This window comes from Thermobia domestica, chromosome 7 (genome assembly GCF_964235325.1).
Source record: "Thermobia domestica chromosome 7, izTheDome1.hap1.1, whole genome shotgun sequence".
NCBI classification, from domain to species: Eukaryota; Metazoa; Arthropoda; class Insecta; order Zygentoma; family Lepismatidae; genus Thermobia; species Thermobia domestica.
In genome coordinates this window covers 108,668,256-108,690,493 of record NC_137460.1, presented here as the reverse complement: position 1 = coordinate 108,690,493, position 22,238 = coordinate 108,668,256, and the positions used below count along the sequence as shown (strand labels likewise).

Here is a 22,238-nt window from a genome sequence, read left to right as displayed (position 1 = left end):
CCACTACATTTTGAACGAAGTCGTTGGGTTCAAGTTTGAAGCATGGGGTACAGCAGAAACCGCTCACCGTAAGGTAACAGGAACTCACTTGATTAGTCAATGTGATGCTTGTTGTGCGTAGAATGGGGAAAGCAAGCGATGTATTAGAGTTTGATAGGGGCGAAATTGGTAGATGATTTCCAGATGGTGGCGGGAGCTCATGTGGTTCGGATTCCACGTTAATCAGTAGGTCCACGTCTCATATAGCCTCGCTGCTGAACGGGACGTAAAACTCTAAAATAAATCAATCAACCAATTTCCAGATGGGTGAGAACGAGCATCTCAGAAACAGCGCGACTTTTCAGGGATTCGCGCTGTCATGGTTGGTGCCTTCTAAAGGTGGAAAAAGGATACAAAACCAGTATCAAAAGACAAAACCTGGGCCATACTTCATTTAAAATGTCGGACGCCGTAGACTGTTTAGGTTGCTACAACAGGATACGGCGCAAATTGTGGCATAATTAACAGCAGACTTTAAACGGTGAACAAAGCACAACTGTGTCTGAGCAAACAGTTCACCGTACATTGTTAGATATCGGCATCCACCGCCGAAGTCTCATACGTGTACCAAATGTTAACTGCACAGCATCGTTTACGGCTGAAATGAGCACTGCCCATTATCATTGGTTCGCAGAGTAATGACGCAACATTACATGGTCGGATGAGTCATCATACTGACTTTGTCACATCGATGGCTTCAAAGGAAACATCTGCTCGAGACATGCACAGTAGAATGACGACAGGTCAGTGGTGACTCTTGAAGAAACTTGACATGGTCATCCACGAGCCCGTTAGTACATAGCCTATAGAGGGCATCGCGACGGCTTCTAACATTCAGCGTAATCATTCATGTCGGCCTTATTTCCAGCTGGGAATGGCATCTTTCAACAGGGCAATACTCCTTGTCACAAGGCTGATGTTGTGCTGCCATAGTTCGAGGAAAACTGTGGGAAATTTCAATTGCTGCAATGACCCCCAAACTCACCGAATCTTAACCCAATTGAAGACCTTTGGGATGTCATTGAACGTCAGATCCGAGTTTTTCTATCCTCTCCGCGGAATTTACAGGAATTAAATGAGTTGTGTGTGCATATGTGGTGCGTCGTGATTCCAGCCAACTACGATAGTGTCATTGCTGGTGTCGTGCGAGCCAAAGATGGGCACACCAGATATTATTATTTGTTCAAGCTTACCTCTGAACGGGCATAAACAAAATAATTCGTACCTTCCGCTGTTCAAAATTATGATTCGTTACTGATGCTCTCACACGCGAAGGAGCAAGTTATATTCATGGATTGTGACAATCCTGTGTTATCCAGAGTACTTGCAGCAAAAAAAGGCTTCGAAAGGTTAAGAAAAAAATCTTTAAGTTTCGTTAGTAAACAGAACACCATAGGTTGCGGGAAAACTGATAGTGACGGCCAGGAAGGTTATGCTGTGCGTTTGGTGAGATTAGAAGGACATCGTACATTACGAGCTGCTGGCATTGGGCAGAACAATAGACTCGGGCCTGCATTGTCGACAATTAGCGTGAATTTAGCTCGCACTTTAAAAGAAACAACCGGAACTGGTGAATAGAAAGAGTAACGTATACTACTTTGACAACATCAGACCACAGACGTCTTTAACTACCGGTTAGATGTTGAGAGAGCTTAGCTGGGAGGAGGTTCTAATACATCCACCGTATAGCCCACACTTGTCACCGTCATCATACTAGTGCTTATTTCGGTCTCCGCTGAATTCCCTGAATGGTATTAGACCCTAAGTTAGTTTCGAGAGAAATCTGAAAACCACATGACACTTTAAAAAAAAAAAAAAAAAACAGAAGTTTCATGGTGACATGATTAGGCTATGGTGTTGCCGCAAGAATGACAGAAGTTCATCGAAGAGAATGGTGCATTGGTTTTACATCACAATAGGGCCTAACTCTATTCTCAATTTTGAGCTCCAAAGGTTCAATACTTTTTAGACAACATATTAATAACGATCTCAAATGTTAGAGAAATAATAATAATAATAATAATAATAATAATAATAATAATAATAATAATAATAATAATAATAATAATAATAATAATAATAATAATAATCGGATGTGTTTAGACTATGCAAAAGAAAATTTCAGAAGGAACAGTACCGGTATCTAGTTTATGGGTTTCTGAATATATACTTGCTAAAGTTGACTAATCAAATGTGTTGTGAAATACGTAGCAGATACGTATATATACAGTACAAAAAAGCGACAAAAAACTGGTTTCGAAATGTGGATGTGGAGAATAATCGAGAAAATGAGCTATTCAGGCCAGAAAAATAATAATAATGAAGTGAGTAAAGAAAAAGAACAATATAATAGGGAATTGTAAAGATGAAATCAAACTGTGTAGAAAAAGTTTCGTCTCTACGTATTTTAAATATTTTTGACGCCTTGGCCACTAGAAGTGCCGCACAATCATTGTCATTAAATAACTTGACACACTAAAGCGAATAATCAAGTGGAAAAAATATACAACAAATAAAATTATATATAAATTTTTCCCTTCATAAAATTATGGAAATTTCAGAACTAGAGTTGAAAGAAAATTAGTCAAAAAAAAAAAAAAAAAAAAAATGCCGTCCCAGGCTAAGGCCCCTGTGTAAATAAGGCTGTGATTGTAATGATAACGTAAGACACTGTAATTATTTGACTGGCAATCAAATTATGCAGTAGTAAAGAATACATCTATGTATTTTGTTTCAGGCCACCATCAAACCCAATGTTTCGTATGATCTTTTCTTTTACGCTTATTTTAAATATTGTAAAAGGAAAAAAAAAAAACATGAATCTACAGAAATCTCTTTTTAAGTCGCGAAATTTTTTCTCTCTTCTGTTTTTAAAAACCTATTTGTCTTATACGAACCTTAGAGCTCTACTGAGCTTATCGTAGTTCATGTTTGGTTTCGATTTCCTCTCCCCCCAGCGGCGGGCCACTTCATCCGGGTCTGTTAGCTTAAACTCTCCATTGGTCCCTTCCCAAGTGATGCAGTTGGCGTTCGACGAATCACTGAGAAGCTCCAACAAAAACTGCCACAATTGGATCTGACCCGACCCTTGCGCCACCAGACGGCTGCTCGCTGCGTTCAACAGTTGGTAAGGGTCTGAAAAAGATAAAAACAGATGATATTTCAAAAGCAAGCACATGAAAATTTTACAATTACTAATGAGATAAAGCGGGAAATAAAGAATTTTTGAATAGAATAAGATGAATATATGTCACTGCTTTAATTTTCATTTTTATAAAATTGTTTTTGTGCAAAGTGTGACAAACGTGAAGAAAAGATCTAATATCTATAGTGACAAAAACGGGAACCGGTCAAAACCCCCACAGCCAAAACCCCCACACTCAAGAAATGTCAAAACGCCCACACGATCGGTCATAACCCCCACACAAATGGACAAATCCCCCAAACGCACGAACGGTCAAAACCCCCACAGCCAAAACCCCCACACTCAAGAAATGTCAAAACGCCCACACGATCGGTCATAACCCCCACACAAATGGACAAATCCCCCAAACGCACGAACGGTCAAAACCCCCACAGCCAAAACCCCCACACTCAAGAAATGTCAAAACGCCCACACGATCGGCCAAAACCCCCACACAAATGGACAAAACAGCCACACATAGCAACGGTCACAATCCCCACATAAGTGGACAAAACCCCCACACAAATGGACAAAACTCCCACACAATCGGTCAAATCTCCCACACTCTGAAATGATCCTGGTTGTATGTCTTGCCCTTGTACTTTTTAATAACATTTTTTATTCCACTTAAACCGATGTTGCAACTATTCTTCTTGCACTGTTTTGTAATGACAGAAACACTAAGGTGGGCGTCGTAAAGAGCCACAACAAAGACGTGCAATCACGGTATTTTCAGAGTGTGGGGGATTTGTCCGATTGTGTGGGGGTTTTGTCCATTTGTGTGGGGGTTTTGTCCATTTATGTGGAGATTGTGACCGTTGCTATGTGTGGGAGTTTTGTCCATTTGTGTGGGGGTTTTGACCGATCGTGTGGGCGTTTTGACATTTCTTGAGTGTGGGGGTTTTGGCTGTGGGGGTTATGACCGTTCGTGCGTTTGGGGGATTTGTCCATTTGTGTGGGGGTTATGACCGATCGTGTGGGCGTTTTGACATTTCTTGAGTGTGGGGGTTTTGGCTGTGGGGGTTTTGACCGTTCGTGCGTTTGGGGGATTTGTCCATTTGTGTGGGGGTTATGACCGATCGTGTGGGCGTTTTGACATTTCTTGAGTGTGGGGGTTTTGGCTGTGGGGGTTTTGACCTAGACCCAACAAAAACACGTAGCTTGTGTTGCGAACAAAACAACAACAAAAAGAATCGTGGACGCATCAAAAATAAATAAATAAATAAATATAATTTGGGCTTATGATTTATTTGCGTATAGAATGCAAAATGATTTAAACTTCTTTTCGAAACATATGATCGGTCTTAATTTCTTCTTTTCGGAAGAGTATTACGAAAGATATTTGAAGCAAAATGGCGGACTCGTAAACCACACTAATATCAAAATATTTTAAAATAGTATAACGCACAACATACAACATAATGACATGAAACAAAGTCTGTTTTATTTATTTGTTTAAACACTCATTTCGCTGGTATAGTTGCATAATACGGTAGATCAGGAAACGAACTAACTCAAAAAACGAGAATCTATTGGTTGATTTGGTGTTAAGCGCCCCGTTCCGCGCCGAGGCTATACAAGACATAGGATTCGAACCACATAAGCTCAAACCGGGAATCAAACCCAAATCTCCCGCCGCCAAAAAAGCGTAGACCCCTATGTTAACCATACAGCAATGAGGAAATTGTACACAATAAGTGAAATTAGGGGCCGTCCACATATTACGTAACGCTATTTTTGACCAATTTTTACCCTCTCCCTCCCCTTATTGTTGTATAATGTTATATCGATCAATCCTCGATGTGCCGTATACCTAAGGAGGCTAAAAGTTACAAGTATCCGCTCATGAAATCAAACTTGCGGTCACATGCAGTAAGTTTTTGTCAATGTCATGAAAATGTTAATTCGATATTAATTTTATGAGCACACATTAAACATTTCCAACTGATGCTTCAACCTCGGAGCAAAGGCCATACACATGTAGTCGGCACCTATCGTGTACGGAATTATCGAGGTTCAATACCACATTGCTGCTTAGTTTTGGAAGAAGAACACCACTAATATGTTTTGAAATGAGACGAAATATCTAGTTTAACGTCCCACGATTTGAAAATATGCACCGAGGCTAAGGAAGAAGGTGATTATGAAAAATGAATGAAATGGTGGAATGAAGAAAGTAGGAGGAAACGGGAAAACCCCGAGTAAACCTACGCATATGGTGTTTGTCCACCGAAAAGCTCATATGGAACAAGATGCCACTTGTGTGGCTTGAAAAAGAGTTATAACTACAGAAAACGCGAACAACCGATTCAGAAAACTACGTATTGTAGCTATATGCTACAGGAGCAGATCGACTCACACGGATTGCATTAACTACCGAGAACACATTCACTTCAGCGGCAATTTTACTGAAGCCAAGAAATTCAAGCGAAAGATGTAATGATTTTTTCCCTTTCTTTTTACATTATATATATATATATATATTTAAATATATAAAATCAAGTAGTACTGGTACTTGTGCAAGACTCTTGCGCAAGAGTCTTGGTGTTGCAGGTATGGTCTTGGTCTTCGCCTTGCATCGGGATTTCTGATCTTGGTCTTTGTCTTGCATAAACTGCAAGAACAAGACTCCTGCGCTCATCAGTGTATATAATGAATTGCCGCTATAACATAAATAAATTAATAGTATAGCATTAGTCAGAAATTATTTAAAATTGAAAGTAACCTATCTTACTTTTTAACTATCCTGCTTCATGGAAAATTCTACAATATTATTGAAGTTTAACGAAAAAGAATATTCAAAGACATATTAATTAAATCAATAGATAGAGCGCAGTGGGCTGAACAAAATGATATGTGTGAATGTAAAAGCTTTTCTTATAATTTTCGAGAAAATGATGAAAAACCGATCAATTTGTAAAAAAACTTAAGAAATGATGCTGTATGAGAACCCTGCTACTTAATTGAGGTGAAACTGAGGCTGAAATATACTCTCATTACGCTCTTTAGCATAACATATGAAGTGTGAACGTGAAATAAAATCAAGGATAGGAATGGCGGACGAAGCCTTCAGGAGGAAGAAAGTAGACCCTACTATTTTGTGGGACTTTGAATAAAGAGCTAACAAAAAGGCTCATAAAGTGCTTCGTGTGGAGTATTGTACTGTATGGATCAGAAAGATGGACATTACGCAAAAATGATGAAAATCGACTGCCAGCTTTCGAAATGTGGGTGTGGAGAAGAATGGGGAGAATTAACTGGGTAGAGCGAAAAACGAATGAATGGATGTTAGAAATGGAGGGAAAAAAACAATTTTAGATATTCTTAAGAAGAGGAAAAGAAGTTGGCTGGGACATTAGCTAAGAAGAAACAGTATCATGAAAGACGTGGTTCAGATGGTATGATGGTAGGAAAGAGAGGGAAGGGGCGAAGGAGTCTACAATTAATGGACGGTATCAAAACAGAGAAATCGTACGTAAGGACGAAGAGGTTAGCGGAAGACCACGCAGGACGGAAGCTTCTCAGTTGCAGCAAGTGATCTGCCAATAATGGCATTATATCTATGATGGCAATGATGATGATGCTCTTTAGAAGGTGGCAGTACATAATACGGTTAATAACATACAGCCTACAATTGTCATTAATTCTTAAATTCTAATTTCTATTTCACTCAAATATTGTATAAAATTAAGACTTTTTTTTCTATAGCAGTTGACAGATCACATAGATAAAAAAAAAAAAAACATGTTTGAGGGTGAATTCTCATGTATAGTTTTTGAGAAAATCACAAAAAAAAAGGAACTTTTGGGGTGTTAAAAAGTAATCATTCGCTGCCAATCAGTATTTATTTTGCTTGAAAAAATTAGGATTTATTTAAGTATGGTATTGTATATGTGGAAGTTGTACTGTAAAGTAGGAGATTACGTCTATTGTTGTTCCTTGTCTTTTACTAACGGAGTCACCCATACATCTTTCGCACATAGTAGGTTCTAACTGAATATCACATACAAATAACGAATATAGTAACTTAATTTTAGAAAATTAAAAAAAAAAAAAAAAAAACGAATTTAACAAGTAGTTTTCGTCTCGGATAGAGACGGGACGGCAAGACTATTAGGAACATTTGGGAATTAGAGCCATATTAACCAAACCCAGTAGAGGTCTGCACGGGCTCGGGCAGAGCCCGCGGGCCAGACTCGGGCCTACAAAGCATATATAACTTCGGGCCCGGGTCGGGTTCGGACCATACATTTTTAAATATACAACCATATTTCTCAGGCCTTTTCGGACCCAACTTTTTAAATATGCTGTACAACGATGTTTATTGGACCGTTCTTTCTGAAGAACTTTTAAAGCACAACTGCAAAAATTAACCTCTAATTGCTGTAAATAAAAACACAATTTTGTGTTAATTATTAAGTTTCTGTAATTCGGGCTTATTTCGAGCTCATTTGATTATCTTAGGAGATCGGGCCGGGTTCGGGCCTAAATGCTAAAACGTATTTCGGACTCGGGTCGGGCCTGACATTCAGGGGCCAGGTCGGGCCTGGGCTAAAAATTCTGGCCCGTGCAGACCTCTAAAACCCAGTCTGGCGTTAAAAAGCAGATATTACTCTTGGGGGGGGGGGGAGGAAGTGAAGACGCCAGCTTTAATTTCTTGGTGTGTCAAGAAACTCTGACGTTGTCATATAATTGAGACACGGCTCCGGTTATTAAATCTCACGGCTAGATAGTTAGCCTAAGCACCTATGGTACGGGAGATTCGATTCCTGGTGGGAGCTCGCATCACCAATTCGCATTCCTGTATCGTGTTCCAGTGGTTCTCAACCTAATTCCTATCATGTCCCTTATATTATCACACCCTCTTGCCAGCGACCCCTTATAATTTCTGGCTTGTAATAAGCTTGTGTCGCATTTTTAATATACCTATTGCGGAGATCTCACTATATACATTTATTTCTATAATAGTAGAATCCGTTTCTTGTATATAGTGGATACAGTAACTTCCGAATGGATTAAAACCAAACTTGGTCCGTTCATTCATATTACAAATATCGAATCCGATCCGTCATACTTTTTAAAAATTGAGGCAGTTTGAAAATTTTAAAACTTAACTCCCTTAATTTTGGGTCATATGATAAAAAAAATAATAATAATAAAAATAAAGCGCATTTGCATTCCTCTGATATTTCAATATGCAGTTCTCATTAGTTTCATATCGTACCTCTTTCACTTAAATTGATTTTAACCAACTCTGCACCTGTTGAAAATGTTTAGTAGACTTTTTTTTTTGTTCTTGACAGTATGTATACAAATATGTAAAAATTGTCTATCAGAACAAAATTCAAAATAATAATTATTTAAAATTATTTTCCGGTATTAGATTCTAATTATATTTCTCTCTTTCGCTTATCTTAGCGACTCCCAGGTTAAGAAATCCTGTCCTATACTATTTCTTCTCCTTGTGACCTAGTGTTCATGTCGGTTGAGACATCAAGCTAGCGACTCAAAGGTCCCGAATTCGAATCCCGGCTGGCGTATGGTTGTTTGTGGATTTTAAAACTTTTATAGCAGTGCTAGAAAACACTCGAGACAGACCGAAGTCCTTCGTAATAGTAATGGCCTGACTTGAGGACAATTTTGCCGCCCCCGGATTCTGGCGCCCGGGCGCCCAGGTCAATGACCTAGGGGTACTTAGGACCACCCCCTCTAGATTTTGGCAGGGGTACCTTGGCCCACCCCCTAAATTTTGGCAGGAGATCTAGGACCACCCCCCTTAAATTTTGGAAACTGCCAAATTTAAAAATTGGGTTGGTAGCTTAGAACCATGGTATGTATCACTATTAGTATTGGGGTCTATCTCATTCCCTTTCTTGGGTAAAAAATTGCCAAAAAGTCAAATTTCGGGGGTTTTGACCTAATTTATCCCCTTTGATGAGGTTTAATTACCTTATATAATTATATGGGCGTATACAGGGATCCATTTCCTATCATAAGACATGGGTACATTGGTGCACCCCTTTAAAATTTTGGGAGGGGTATCTTGGACCACCCCTTAAATTTTGGAAATTGCCCAATTTAAACATTTGGTATTATAGTATAGAACCCTAATATAAATCATTATAAATTTGGGTGGTCCACCTCGTTCTCTTTTAGGGGTACAAAGTTGCCAAAATATAAACGTAAGCAATACGTTGTACTGTACCTATAATATCACGAATTTAGTCGTGTAGAATTTGTCGTTTGCAGAAATTTGTAGATCTTTTTCAACGTTTATATTTCTTGCATAAACAGGTCTATATGTTTTACTTCTGTGAACTTTTTTTTAAACTTCTGTATCCTTCTTAATAAATATTGATATCGTACGTACTCTTTAATTTTCTTTCTATGTATTGGTAGGCTAGTATCCTTAATGTATCACGAATGTAGCCGAAGTTTCCTTGTAATATATTTTCTATGTTCAAGATTGAAAGTGGTGTAAATTCTTTCATTTTGTTTGATTTCTTTCTTTAACAGCGTACAATTTCCCATAGCATCGTCCTTGTACGCCGTTTTTAACATTTCCAGAGTTTCTGTTCCACTTTTTCTGAATAAAAACAGAATATCACCGCAGCACCTGTTCACGAAAATCAGCCATTGCAAAAACGATGATTACCCAAGACAGTTGTCACTATAAACTTTGCCGAAACTAGTCCTGATCTTCTTCAGCGATGGCACTCGGCTTACTGACCCAGGAACGTTCGCTCTATGCGTCCCCAGCACCAAAATGCGGTGCTACAAAAGTTCTTCCCCCCCCCCCCAAAAAAAAAAATAGTTCACTTTCTTTTGGGTACTGTACCCCCATGTAATGAATTTCAAAGAGTATTAACTCTAATGTAAGAGTATTACACACACACACATACTTGTAATACATAAAAATCCGTGGCTTCCAGCCCACGAAGCACTCTCAACGGCAATTTACCGCATGTTCAAAGGGGTGATGTGCAGTCAGTGTATCTCCATCCTTTACACCATTATTTTTGATATCTTTGACCAACAATTCCATGAGCTTGCCAATATAATCTGACCATATTGGATTAATATTTGAGGTTCTGCAACGAAAACTTCCAATTGATTCCTTTTTACCAACAAAATTAGGTATCCTCTTATGTAGTTACGTTAACGCAAATAAAAAAGTTCTAATAACTTTCAAAGCTGTCCTTGAAGATTCAAAGCATCTCACCAATGGATAGCCATTGACATACGGTTACTTCATTACCTAAGCACACCACATATAAAGTTTTGCTATAGTTGATGTTGTCTGAATTTGTGGTACACCAACTTCAAGAGTGAAAATATGTGGCTGATGTTGGGAAGAACTCTGTGGCGTAACCATTAGCAAATCTTTTGATGTTGGATGGATTTCATATTTTGATCTGTTGTCTGTTCAGACCCATAGATGAGACATCAAATACAGATAAACATCAAAACAAGCCAATAACACAAAAATACGACAAAGCAAGCGAATGAACAGAAACAACAACGACAACAACATCTATACGGCCCACCTTGGATGCCGCTCTGAGCGCCATCTACACCTTTCCCAACCGGAAGTCCCAAAGTTTGTCCGGAGACACTGCTTCCATCATAATAAGACCATCCACCTTTCCGAACTACGGCTTCAAACTCTATAGAAAGTGGGAAAAGTATAAAATAATAAGTTATAATTGCTGCGTGCTTTCTCCTTATTTCTTAACATGTAATAACACGTATTAATAATGAAAACAATAACTAATTATTTAACTGGTATTTATTGATATGTTTATGTCCGAAGAAAATAATATTTCGACTTTCGATTTAAGTAAATATCGTTCGAGGGAAGTCATATAGGTAAAATTTAAACTTTTATCTTTTCAAACTACGAGGAAAAAATTAACTAATGAACTAATTCATGTATACAAGAATTTGAACATAAGTTAATTCTTCTTCTCTTAGTTTGAAAGGATAAAAGTTTAAAGTTTACCGATGGGACTTCCTGGAAAAGCCGCCTCTGTAGACATCATTATTAATATTAAATACTGTGTTAAGAATACACAGTGAGTTCAATAATTTCCGAGACTATCTCGGAACAATATACTTAACGATGTTAGAGAAAAATGTATTCCCATGTTAGTTTTCTACATACATCCCTCCACGTTCCAGACATTCGACAGACTAGTCGTAGTGGCTCTGGAACGCCCTAGAAAATCCGTCCATAGAAATGCTGTTCAACACCGCCTACACATTGCTGGTATCAAAGAAACACCCTCAAAACGTTCCAACCTTGAATCGGAGTTGAGCTTAGGGTCAGATTTGGCAAAATTAGGCGAATATGGGAGGTGTTCAAGGACTGTGACCCATCTTTTGATAAAAAATGACAATGTGCCGGGTGTCGGCCTATAGCAATTTTCTTGTGCGTCTGTTTTTGATCAAAAGAAGAGTGACAGACCTTGATCATTTCTCGTATTAGCCCCATTTGGCCCAATCGGACTTCATGCTCTTTCCTACGCTCAAATCTGCCCTCAACAGAGAGCTTTTTGAAGATGTTGCGTTATTTCAGCGAATGTGACGGCGGTGCTGAACAGCATTACAGTGACCGATTTTCCTAGGGCATTCCAGACCCCCTACAAACTAATCCGCAAGTTTGTGGCGCGGGAAGGGATTTATCTAGTAAACCAATGTGGTAACAAACTTTCCAAGTTTTGTTAAGTATATTATTTCAAGGTAGCCCCGGAACTTATTGAACACATTGTGAAGTTATATATAGCAAGTGACTTACAAGTTATGGCAAAATACCTACACTGATGACGATGGAAATATAAAATATATTTTATTACAGAGATGTCAAGATAAGTAGAGATGATTTAAATATACAATGTGTTTCAAAAGGCTAATTCTTGCCAAATAAGTATGAATGTCGTACCATTCACTGATTAACTGGTAGCCAGAACACTAGAGGGAATGAGGTGACATGTTTTGGAAAGATTATTATTGATAGGTTCTCGTTGCTTTAATTTTTAGACTTGCTAAAAATGAATTTTAAATTATCCTACAGTATACCAATAAGAAGGTTGAAAGTGAGTTTTGACTGGTCCAGTAAACAAATTTCTCATTCAATTTTGCGAATTTGGTATGGTAAAGGACAAAATCTCGCGGCCGAATCATCGCCGTCCAAAATTCCGCGACAAAAATCGCGTGTATTCGAAGTTTTGCAGGATATAATCTCGCCTTGGACAAAACCAAGTCATAACAATTATTCCGTTCAGAATGCTCATACAGACTAAACCATAACATGGGACCAGCTTATTTTAGACATTTATAAACAAATGTTCAGAAAAAAAAGTTCAAGATAAGTGAATACCTATAAAACAGAAATAAATTAGAGGAAATCTTATACGTCGTATCTATTTAATTTAAATTTTTGTAAATGAACGTGAACTACAAATATTTCTTTTTGAGGTCATTATATTAATGCAGGTAAGTATCTGCTAAGTCAACTTTATTTTTCCTCTTTATAAAATTAATGAAATGTTATGTTCTATCCTGGTCCTTTATTTATAATAATTACTAGTTTCCTCGCGTAAGTTGGAAGCATCTTCCTCCATTATTTAATGTAATTATAAGCTATTTTTAATGTATTATAAATATTCTACACTGGAAAAAGCGTTATGACGAGATTTTATATTATTCTTGGTGAGATCTCGTGTCACAAGGTTCTGGCCAGGTGAGATTTTGTATGGCAATATTTTGGCCAGGTGGCTAGTCACGATTTCGGCTCGTGAAGTTGTGAACGCCAAGGTTTTGGCCAGGCGAGATTTCGGTGGAGGGATTTTTTTTTTTTTTGCTCCAAACATATAGATAACACATAGAGTGGCAGCGTATCGCTTCATTTTGCTCACTGGACATGACTTCGAATTGTCATACGTCATAACACAAGATTTTGTACTCACAAGCTTCTTGTTCCACAGAAAACGAATTTGCAATCCATTTTCACGAATCCAATAACAGTCGTGAAGGGCAGGAACAGGGGTGAGCGCCTATTTTGAATTGTCGGACATTATCATGGAATTACTTGTTATTAAAGCATGAAATTTGATATCTGGAACGTGTTCCTCATAAACTACGAATTTGTTAATCATTTGCATAATTATATATTGATGATGCAGAAAGCGGGAACGGGGGTTTGTTTTAATCTACAGAACAAAACGTAACTACTGTGTTCACGAGGCGAAAAACAAGATGTTCTCGTTTCGACTTATAAATTTTATACAAATTCTCGTCGCGAAGAATCCTTTCTCGTCTAATCTCGATTCTAGAAATAAATTTTTCTTGTCTTGAGTTTTTCTAATATCATTTTGTAAATTTATGTATATTTAGAAAGATTAGTTAAGGGAAAATTTAAGTTAAAGAGTTAATCATAATTTTGAACTGCGTATTTCACTTGACGATAAAGTATACCATCATCTTGATACTGTCATAATTGCAAACAAGATTAGTGTATATTTTAGTATGAGTTTCGTCTTAATAGATGGGACGGTTATCATACAGCATTAACTTTTAGAGGATTTCTTTTTATAATACAGTTTCATTCCGATCAATAGATGGGCAGGCCACAGAAGGTAATGCCTTCTCTTGGACCAGTAACATCAATTTAAGTATAGTAAAAAGTTATTAGGACTGGCTATCAGGAATTATTTATTTATTGATTTATTGCCATTAATACATAAGAATGTGATGAGAGATGAAGTGATGGTAGCAATGAAGTGCTGTTCACATAACATGAGGACACATGATGTTATCTGAGACAAAGGTGTTAATCTTCTGCTCTCGGACTACTCAGGGTGGGTTGAGATAATGAGAGCCCTGTTAGTGAGAACACAGGAGTGCAAGAATGAATTTATGCGCAATAGGTGTGCGAATGGTGATTGTAAATGCGACGATGTAGGTTGAAGAAAGGAGTAATCTGATCATGTTCATGAAGTGTAAGACGATCAACTGGTGAATATGCGTAACGTGGCACAGCTGGAGTGTGATCTAATAGTTCATGAAGGATCAGGCGATTTGCATTGATATTGTGTTGAATGTAGCTGCAGCGGAGGCGGTAGATGTTGTAAAAGAGTAGGGATAATTGTCGGCGATAGACTAATTGTGTTGAGAGTTCGTGCAGGTAGTGAGTAGGCAAGGCGCAAGCAAGAACTTCGAGGACGAGCAACCTGCCATAGAACTTCGACAGGGCGGATAACCAAGCGATATGTCCATGAGTAGGAGCAGGACAAACAGAGACCTTGTACGCATAAAATATGAGTTTTGTACTGAGACCCCAGTTGGTTCTTCGTAAACCTCGCAACCAATTGATTCTTCGGCGTATATTAACTTCTAAATTGGAGAGATGAGCTTTCCAACTGAGGTGTTTATCGAAGGTGACGCCAAGATATTTAACACTATTTTGCAAACATAATTGTGAGACTAGAGTGAGAACTGTAATCACTCAGAATTCCGTGTTGGATAATATTTGTTGCGTTTGAGACCAAACAAAGTCATTTGAATTTTAGAATAGTTTAGTTTCAATTTCCACTTCAGGCACCAACTGACAAATTTATCAATTGTTGGTTGTAAACTTAGGTATATACAATCTAGCGACGAACAAAAGCAGGTATGCGGTATTGTCTGCAAACTGTAAAAAATAGATTGGCGGTGGAGGTTGAGGCATATCAGCTACGTACACAATATAGAGTAGTGGAGACAAAACAGAGCCTTGCGGAACTCTGTTTTTTTAGTGGGATTTTAAGAGTTACAGATATATTAGTTTTTTCTTGATTTTCTTGAATGAGAATTTACAATTATCTGTATCATTTTGTGTAGTTCAATGAGACGTACCGTTTAGTATATGCCTCATCTTTGAATATATATATATATATATATATATATATATATATATATATATATATATATATATAATTTTCGTTAAAACGCTAATAATAGTGTAGAATTATCTTGTGTCTGTACTTTTGAGTCTAATTCACTTGTTGTATTTGAAACTAGAGTGAGTCATTAGCTCATTTTTTTTATCAACTGTTTAGCTGTTTACGGTAAACTCAGGTCCATTTTTCTTTTTAGCGTCATTTCGATCGCTTGGATGCCAAGTGGCCTAACTACAAAATTGAAATTTTCCAGGGAGGGTGAAATTTCAAATTCAATATCTCATGAACAATTCATATTTCTGTTATTTTGACTACAAATATATATATATATATAGTGGTGGCGGATCCAGGATATGATTAAGGGAGGGGTTAAACCATATTTTGCCGTTTTATCCAGTGTATACCTGAGCGTCAAGGTGGGCTATAGCTCCTATAGCTCCCCCTTGGATCCGCCACTATATATATATATATATATATATATATATATATATATATATTACTTTGCAGCTTATAGTTATGTAATTTATTATTTACAAAAATCTTTTAGAAAAGGTGCCTATCTATAGAAGTTAATGAAAAGATTAATCCACTTTTTTTTTTTTTTTTTTTTTTTTTTTTTTGCGTGGAGTTGGGCCACTTGGCATCCAAGCGGTCTAATTATTTACAATGTACTAAACACCCAACAAGGCTATATCTATACAGTACCAAAATTTTTCTTCAAAGCGACAATTTTAATGTCTTTTTTTTCTTTCTTTCCACAGAAGTCGTTGCGTGCGAATGTAGATATACACTGTTTTTCGTTTCTTGTACTTCTCGTTTTTGTATTTCGCAAGGTCGTCTACAAGTCCCAAGGACATATTTGCATGCGATCTGTCAACAGAACAGAGAAGAAGACTTTCCGCCTTTTAATATTCCAACAGGTGTTCAGCATATGCATCAACGCTGTACGTACTGTGGAAAATGTTGTACTATATATACATAATCAAGATTGCTTGAGGTTCTTCTAGAAACGTTACAAACTACGTTCCCCAAAAACCTGTTCCATTCAAGAGAGATCCTTGTTGACGGAAGTAATTACATGCGCTTTATTAATTTGTTATCATATCCTTCAGTTGATATTCAAAAACTATCGTGATGACTATTATATTGTGCTATTAGTTTCGGATCGCTTTCTGCAAATCAAAGTCGATAATGGTAACGGAATTAAGTGTATTTCGTGAAGAGAACAGAAATACATTTTCACACATCCGGGAGACCTAGGTTCGATTCCTGCTGAGAGCTCATGAGATTCGGATACTATGTTAAGGCTTTTCACTATCCTCAACCTCTCACTCCTACGATCACTTTATCAGTTTAAAGTTTTTATGTGGGTTCCTGTCACCACGGCATGGGGCGTCCTCAGGTTGCGGATCGAGGAGAAAGCCTCTACATATAGAGGTTAGCTGCGAATATACTGAATAAGCAGTCGCGGATAGGTGACAATGAGTGGTCCTCCAGCTTGGGTTTGGATGAGGCTAACAACCTCAGGGGGTTGTTTAGCCTCATCCTGTAAAATAAAAAAAATATATATAAAAAAAAAGGGGAAGGACCTTGTTTAGAAACATTCACAGAAGCTTCGGACCAGGACTGCTAACTTGGCATGACCTCAGCAAAAGACAATGGACATGAGATTTGGAACATGGAATATTAGAGGTCTTTATAGGACAAGCGCGTTAAAATCAGTAACGAATGAGTTGGAGAAATACAGGATAGACCTAGTAAGAGTTCAGGAAGTTAGGTGGGAAGGAAATGGAACTGTGAATTCCGGAAATTTTACGTTCTTTTATACGGAAAAGGAAGTAAAAATCACCAATTAGAACTGGGGTTTTCGTTCACAAACGAATAATATCAAACTCTTAAGGGTTAGTGGTGTGGCATTATTGTTTTAAATGTACCTGCTCCAACATAAGATAAGGATGACGATATAAAAGACAGTTTTTACAAAGAAGTGGAACGGATATTTGACCAACTTCCGCGGTACCATATGAAAATTCTATTAGGGGGATTTCAATGCGAAGGTAGGACGAGAGGATATTTTCAAACCGATTATAGGGAACGAAAGTCTGCATAAGGAAAGTAATGAGAACGGTATTAGACTCTTGAACTTCGTAACATCCAGAAACCTTATCGTGAAGAGTACAAAATTTCCACATCGCGAGTAGGACTTCATCAGACGAAAAAAGACATTTTCAAATCGATCACGTTTTAGTAGATAGAAGAAGACAATCTAGCATAATTGATTTAGAGGAGCTGATTGTGACACTGATCACTACCTGATAGCAGCAATAATAAAAGAGAGATTGTCGTTGAATAAAGGAAATATTCAAGGTCTGAAAGCGTAGATATTTAATTTAAAGAAATTAGAGTTGAGTTGATTTTGAGTTTATCGTCCCTTTCAGCAGCGAGGCTATATGAGACGTGGACCTACTGATTAACGTGGAATCCGAACCACATGAGCTCCCGCCGGGAATCGAACCCGGGTCTCTCACGCCATAGGCGCGTATGCTAACCGCTTAGCCACGAAGGAGCTCTTAAAGAAATTAGAATAGAGCCAGGTAAGAGAAATACCAAATTAAAGTTTCGAATAGATTATCGGTTTTAGAAGATTCGGGGTGCGCTAGTGTTGAGTATACTTGGATTGAAATTAGAGATAGAATTAAATTTTCAGCAAACGAAAAATTAGGACACGCGGAAATACGTAGGAACAAACCATGATTCAACCAGGAATGCACTCAACTAGCAGAGAAGAGAAAACAGGCGAAATTACGTTGGCTACAAAATCCGAATGAAATAACTACATAAAATTTCCTAGACATCAGGCGGGAAACTTCCAAAACATTTAGAACAAAGAAACGCGATTTTTTGAAAGCTAAAATTAAGAAACTTGAAGATAATAGTAAAAATAAAAATATTCGGAACATGTATAAGGGGATTAACGAATTTAAGAAACGCTATCAACTTCGTGGTTGTATGTTAAAGAAAGCTGACGGATTTAAATAGATGGAAGGATTTCTTTGACGAATTGCTTAACACGCAGCCAAAAATTAAGGTGCGTGGAAAAGGGGAGATAGATACCGCAGAACCGTATATCCCAGAACTTAACCGAATAGAAGTAGAAATCGCTATAAAGAAATTAAAGAAACACAAATCTCCGGGTATAGACGAAATTCCAGCTGAGTTAATTTTAGCCGGAGGCGAAAAATTGTGGAACAAGATACACAAACTCATTCTGCTTATCTGGAACAAGGAAGAATTGCCACAAGAGGGGAAATAATCAATCATTGTTCCAATTAACAGAAAGGCGACAAAATTGACTGTAATAATTATCGAGGCATTTCTCTTCTGTCAACGTTCTATAAAATCCTCTCAAACATTCTGTTAGCAAGATTGACCCCATACACAGATGAGATTATTGGAGACTATCAGTGCGGATTTAGACGAAATCGATCAACTTATCGACCAAATATTTACATTCGACAAATACTCGAAAAGAAGTGGGAATTTAATCCCCCGGTGTATAAACTATTTATCGATTTTAGAGATGCTTACGACTCGCTTAGGAGAGAAGCAATGTACAACATTCTTACAGAATTTGGAATACCAAAAAAAATAATTAGATTAATTAAGGTATGTTTAAATGAATCCCAAAGTAAAGTCTGGGTAGGAAAATTTTTGCCTACGTATTACCTGACCAGGATAGCAGTGCAGTTTTGGGAGGATGGCGCTGCTGTTGTGTTTACATCAGTTTCTTGGCAAGCGCGGCGGGACAGGGGAGCGGAGAGTTTCACTCTGCAGTGTATCCAACGGTTTTTAAAAGTTGCAGTTTGGATGTTATGCATAGCCTAATCTCTTTCCGCTTAATAAAGAACGCCATAAGTTATATGGTTGTAGTGAACCATTCCTGCAGTAATGCAGATTAGGGATGGCCTTTTTCGAAAAATCTGTTTTTCGATTTTCGGAAATTTCATTTTTCGTTTTTTCGTTTTTCGTTTTTCGAAAAATTTTTCGTTTTTCGTTTTCCGAAAATTTTTTCGTTTTTCGTTTTTCGAAAAATTTTTCGTTTTTCGTTTTTCGAAAAATTTTTCGTTTTTCGTTTTTCGAAAAATTTTTTGTTTTTCGAAAAAATTTTCGTTTTTTCGAATAAAATTTCGTTTTTCGTTTTTAGTTTTCGAAAAAGTATTTTTCGAAAAAATGTGGCATCCCTAATCTCAAGATTAAAGAGATTCGCAGTCACGTCCGGATGTGTCCAACACTGGCACTAGTACCCGTAGAGTATATTTCTGATGGTTTGTTGATCAACATGAAGGCTGTCCGATTAGACGAAGAGTCGAAGTCTTCAATGATTAGGAGCAATGGCTGGAAAATCGAAATTTTTCTCCGGAAAGTTGGAATTGTAGCAGTCACAGGAATCGAACAAATAAAGCAGTAGAAGACTGACACAAATGCTTAAACAAAATATTATCCAGAGCCCCTGCACATTTCCAATCTTGTGAAGACTATTGAGGGAAGATTCTATATGTAATCATGTTTTCAGAAGAATGGAAATGCTGAGCATTACTCAAAAGAACGGAAAAGCCATGTATATGAAAGTTGACGATAGAATACAGTCAATACTTCATAATTTGAGAGAACATGTTGACCTGAGAAAATGTCTCAGTCGCTTGAGCTTTGTATGTACATAACCTTGAACAATTTCCTATGGGGTCGCGGTGGCTCAGTGGTAGAGCGTTCACCTCCGGTGCTTGGGGTCCCTGGTTCGATCCCAGCTCGCACCGTGTGGACCTTGTGGTGGACAAACACCGTGCTCGTGGGTTTTCTCGGGGTTCTCCCGTTTCCTCATTTCATAGCGTTGCACAATTTCATCCATTATTTTCCTCATCAGCATCTCCCTTAGTTACGCAGCCCCATTCGAGGTCCCTCGTGACTATATGTTTAGCGTATGCGTTTTCGGTTCGGGAGACCGGGTTCGATTCCAGCCTGGAGCTTAAGTGGTTTGTATCTCATGTTATGCTGAGTTCACGTCTCTATAGCTGAGTAGGACGCTAAACTAAAACCAATATCCTCATCATCATCGGAACACATTTGCAAGGTGTTGAGCTTAAAATAAAAACTAGATTGCGAATCTTCTATTTATATGTTTTCTTTTCACTTGAAAAATATTTTGAGCCTCTTTAAAAGAAGAAAACACAACAATCATTTGAGATTTTACATTTAAAGAAAGAAAAAAATGATTAATTAGGCTTATATTATATGGAACTTCTCCACTTTATAGTATAAAAATTTGAGATGGGCCATTTATCTTGATACGCCCATGTAATTTTGAAACTAATTGACAAAAATGGCTGGAATTTTGTAAGATGCAAATAACGACAAGGGAACTCTGTCTAATAAACTCTGCAGTGCCAACAAATTAATAGTGTTGCCAACATAATATAAAGTTATATTTTTAACGCCACTATGCCATGTTATTACATATCTCAAATCTAAATATTAAACGAAACCTTACAACACAAATTTGTTATTCAGTGTTGCAAATTAAGGACGCTGCAATATGACAAGCATCTAAACTTTAGAAACCTGATAATAGTATTAATAAAAGCAGAGGCGGATTCAGGACGAATTCAACGGTGAGGAAAGAAGGTAGTGAAAGATTCTGTTTTCTCTCTCACCGACTTTTGCAGCACTGGTGATTGTGAAACTCAGGGAGGTGAATAACCTTTCCCCCCCTGGATCTGTCTATGAATAGAAGTGAGACGGACAGTGAAATGCAAACCCGAAATACCTTAGTGTCGAATACTATGACCATGGCTTATTTCGAATGAATACAAGAAATTAAAAATTAGACTTTTTTCGAAAAATTTCTTACATAAACAAAACGTCTACACTGAGAAAAAAAAAATGTAGGTGGCATACTTAAAAACGTAGGTTACATTCGTAATTCCTGTAGTTTCTGGACTTAACGTACAACCGTATATAACATCCTGCAGCAAACGTATAGCTGAAAAAGTATGTATTATACGTACTGTCTGCACAAGTGCAATGACGTCATTCGTGTGACGTTATCTGCAGTAACAAGTATATACGGAGGTAATATCTAGCTTTGTGACGTCAGGGTCGTATGTAGCATGTGGGTTAATAATGACGACATACACTGACTATCAGGACGGAGCATAATTTCAAGAAGTATGCAATATACGTTCTGTACGTATGTTTCTTGCGTTCAACCCCGAGACAGCATCTATATTGTACTTGTGCCCCATACGTACGACTAGATACAGTATACGTATTGTACGTATGTATTATACAGATTTTCCTTATGTCGCACACAGCTTGTCCAGATACAGCATACAGAATATCCGTATGCACCATACAGAGTGCATATATGTAGCTTACAGACTGTCTGCATGCAGCATATAGATTATACGTATGTCGCGTACAGGTTGGCCATATGTAATGTATAGATTGGATGTATATAGCTAATAGGTTGTCCATATGAAATATACAGATTTTACCTGTATCGAATACGTATTGCCTTCTTGTAATGTATGGATCGGACATATGCAGGATCTAGAGTGTACGTATAGTGCACCATTATTAAAGTGCTGCAACATACTGCAAAGTGCATGATACATTCTTACTGTAATGTTGTCAAATATTGTTTTACTCTGTATGAAAACAAAAATAGCTTAAAATATGGTTGATCTCCTTTGTGCCAATAATAATAAAATTAACAATACTACACTTTTCAAATCTTAGTTTGGAGCAGTGAAACTGTCCAAAGAAATGTATTTACCTGCAGGGTGTCCTATAAGTTTGGGCTTCCTGCTAATTCGTTGGAAAGCTACTGCAAAGTCAAGTGTTGAAAAGTGACACAAGCGTTAATTTTAAAATTATGGGCACAAAGCAGGGGCGGATCCAGGACGGACTTCTGGGGGGGGGCGGTCGGCGGTAATACTGCTACTTTTAAGAGCTCCAAACTTGTTATGGATGGGTTTATTTATATATAAAATAAGAAAGTTTCCTCTTGTGGGGGTGGG

The 22,238-nt window shown here is 37.7% G+C and overlaps 1 protein-coding gene across 1 annotated transcript in view; it reads right to left on the bottom strand.

Moving 5' to 3' along the window:
- The window catches only part of LOC145690325 (uncharacterized), a 226,234-nt gene that overhangs the window by 34,023 nt on the left and 169,973 nt on the right, over positions 1–22,238 (bottom strand). The window contains exon 3 of the mRNA XM_081765110.1: positions 2,937–3,174. Within this exon, the coding sequence (XP_081621236.1) occupies positions 2,937–3,174 (238 nt within the window). The remainder of the gene's footprint in view (positions 1–2,936; positions 3,175–22,238) is intronic.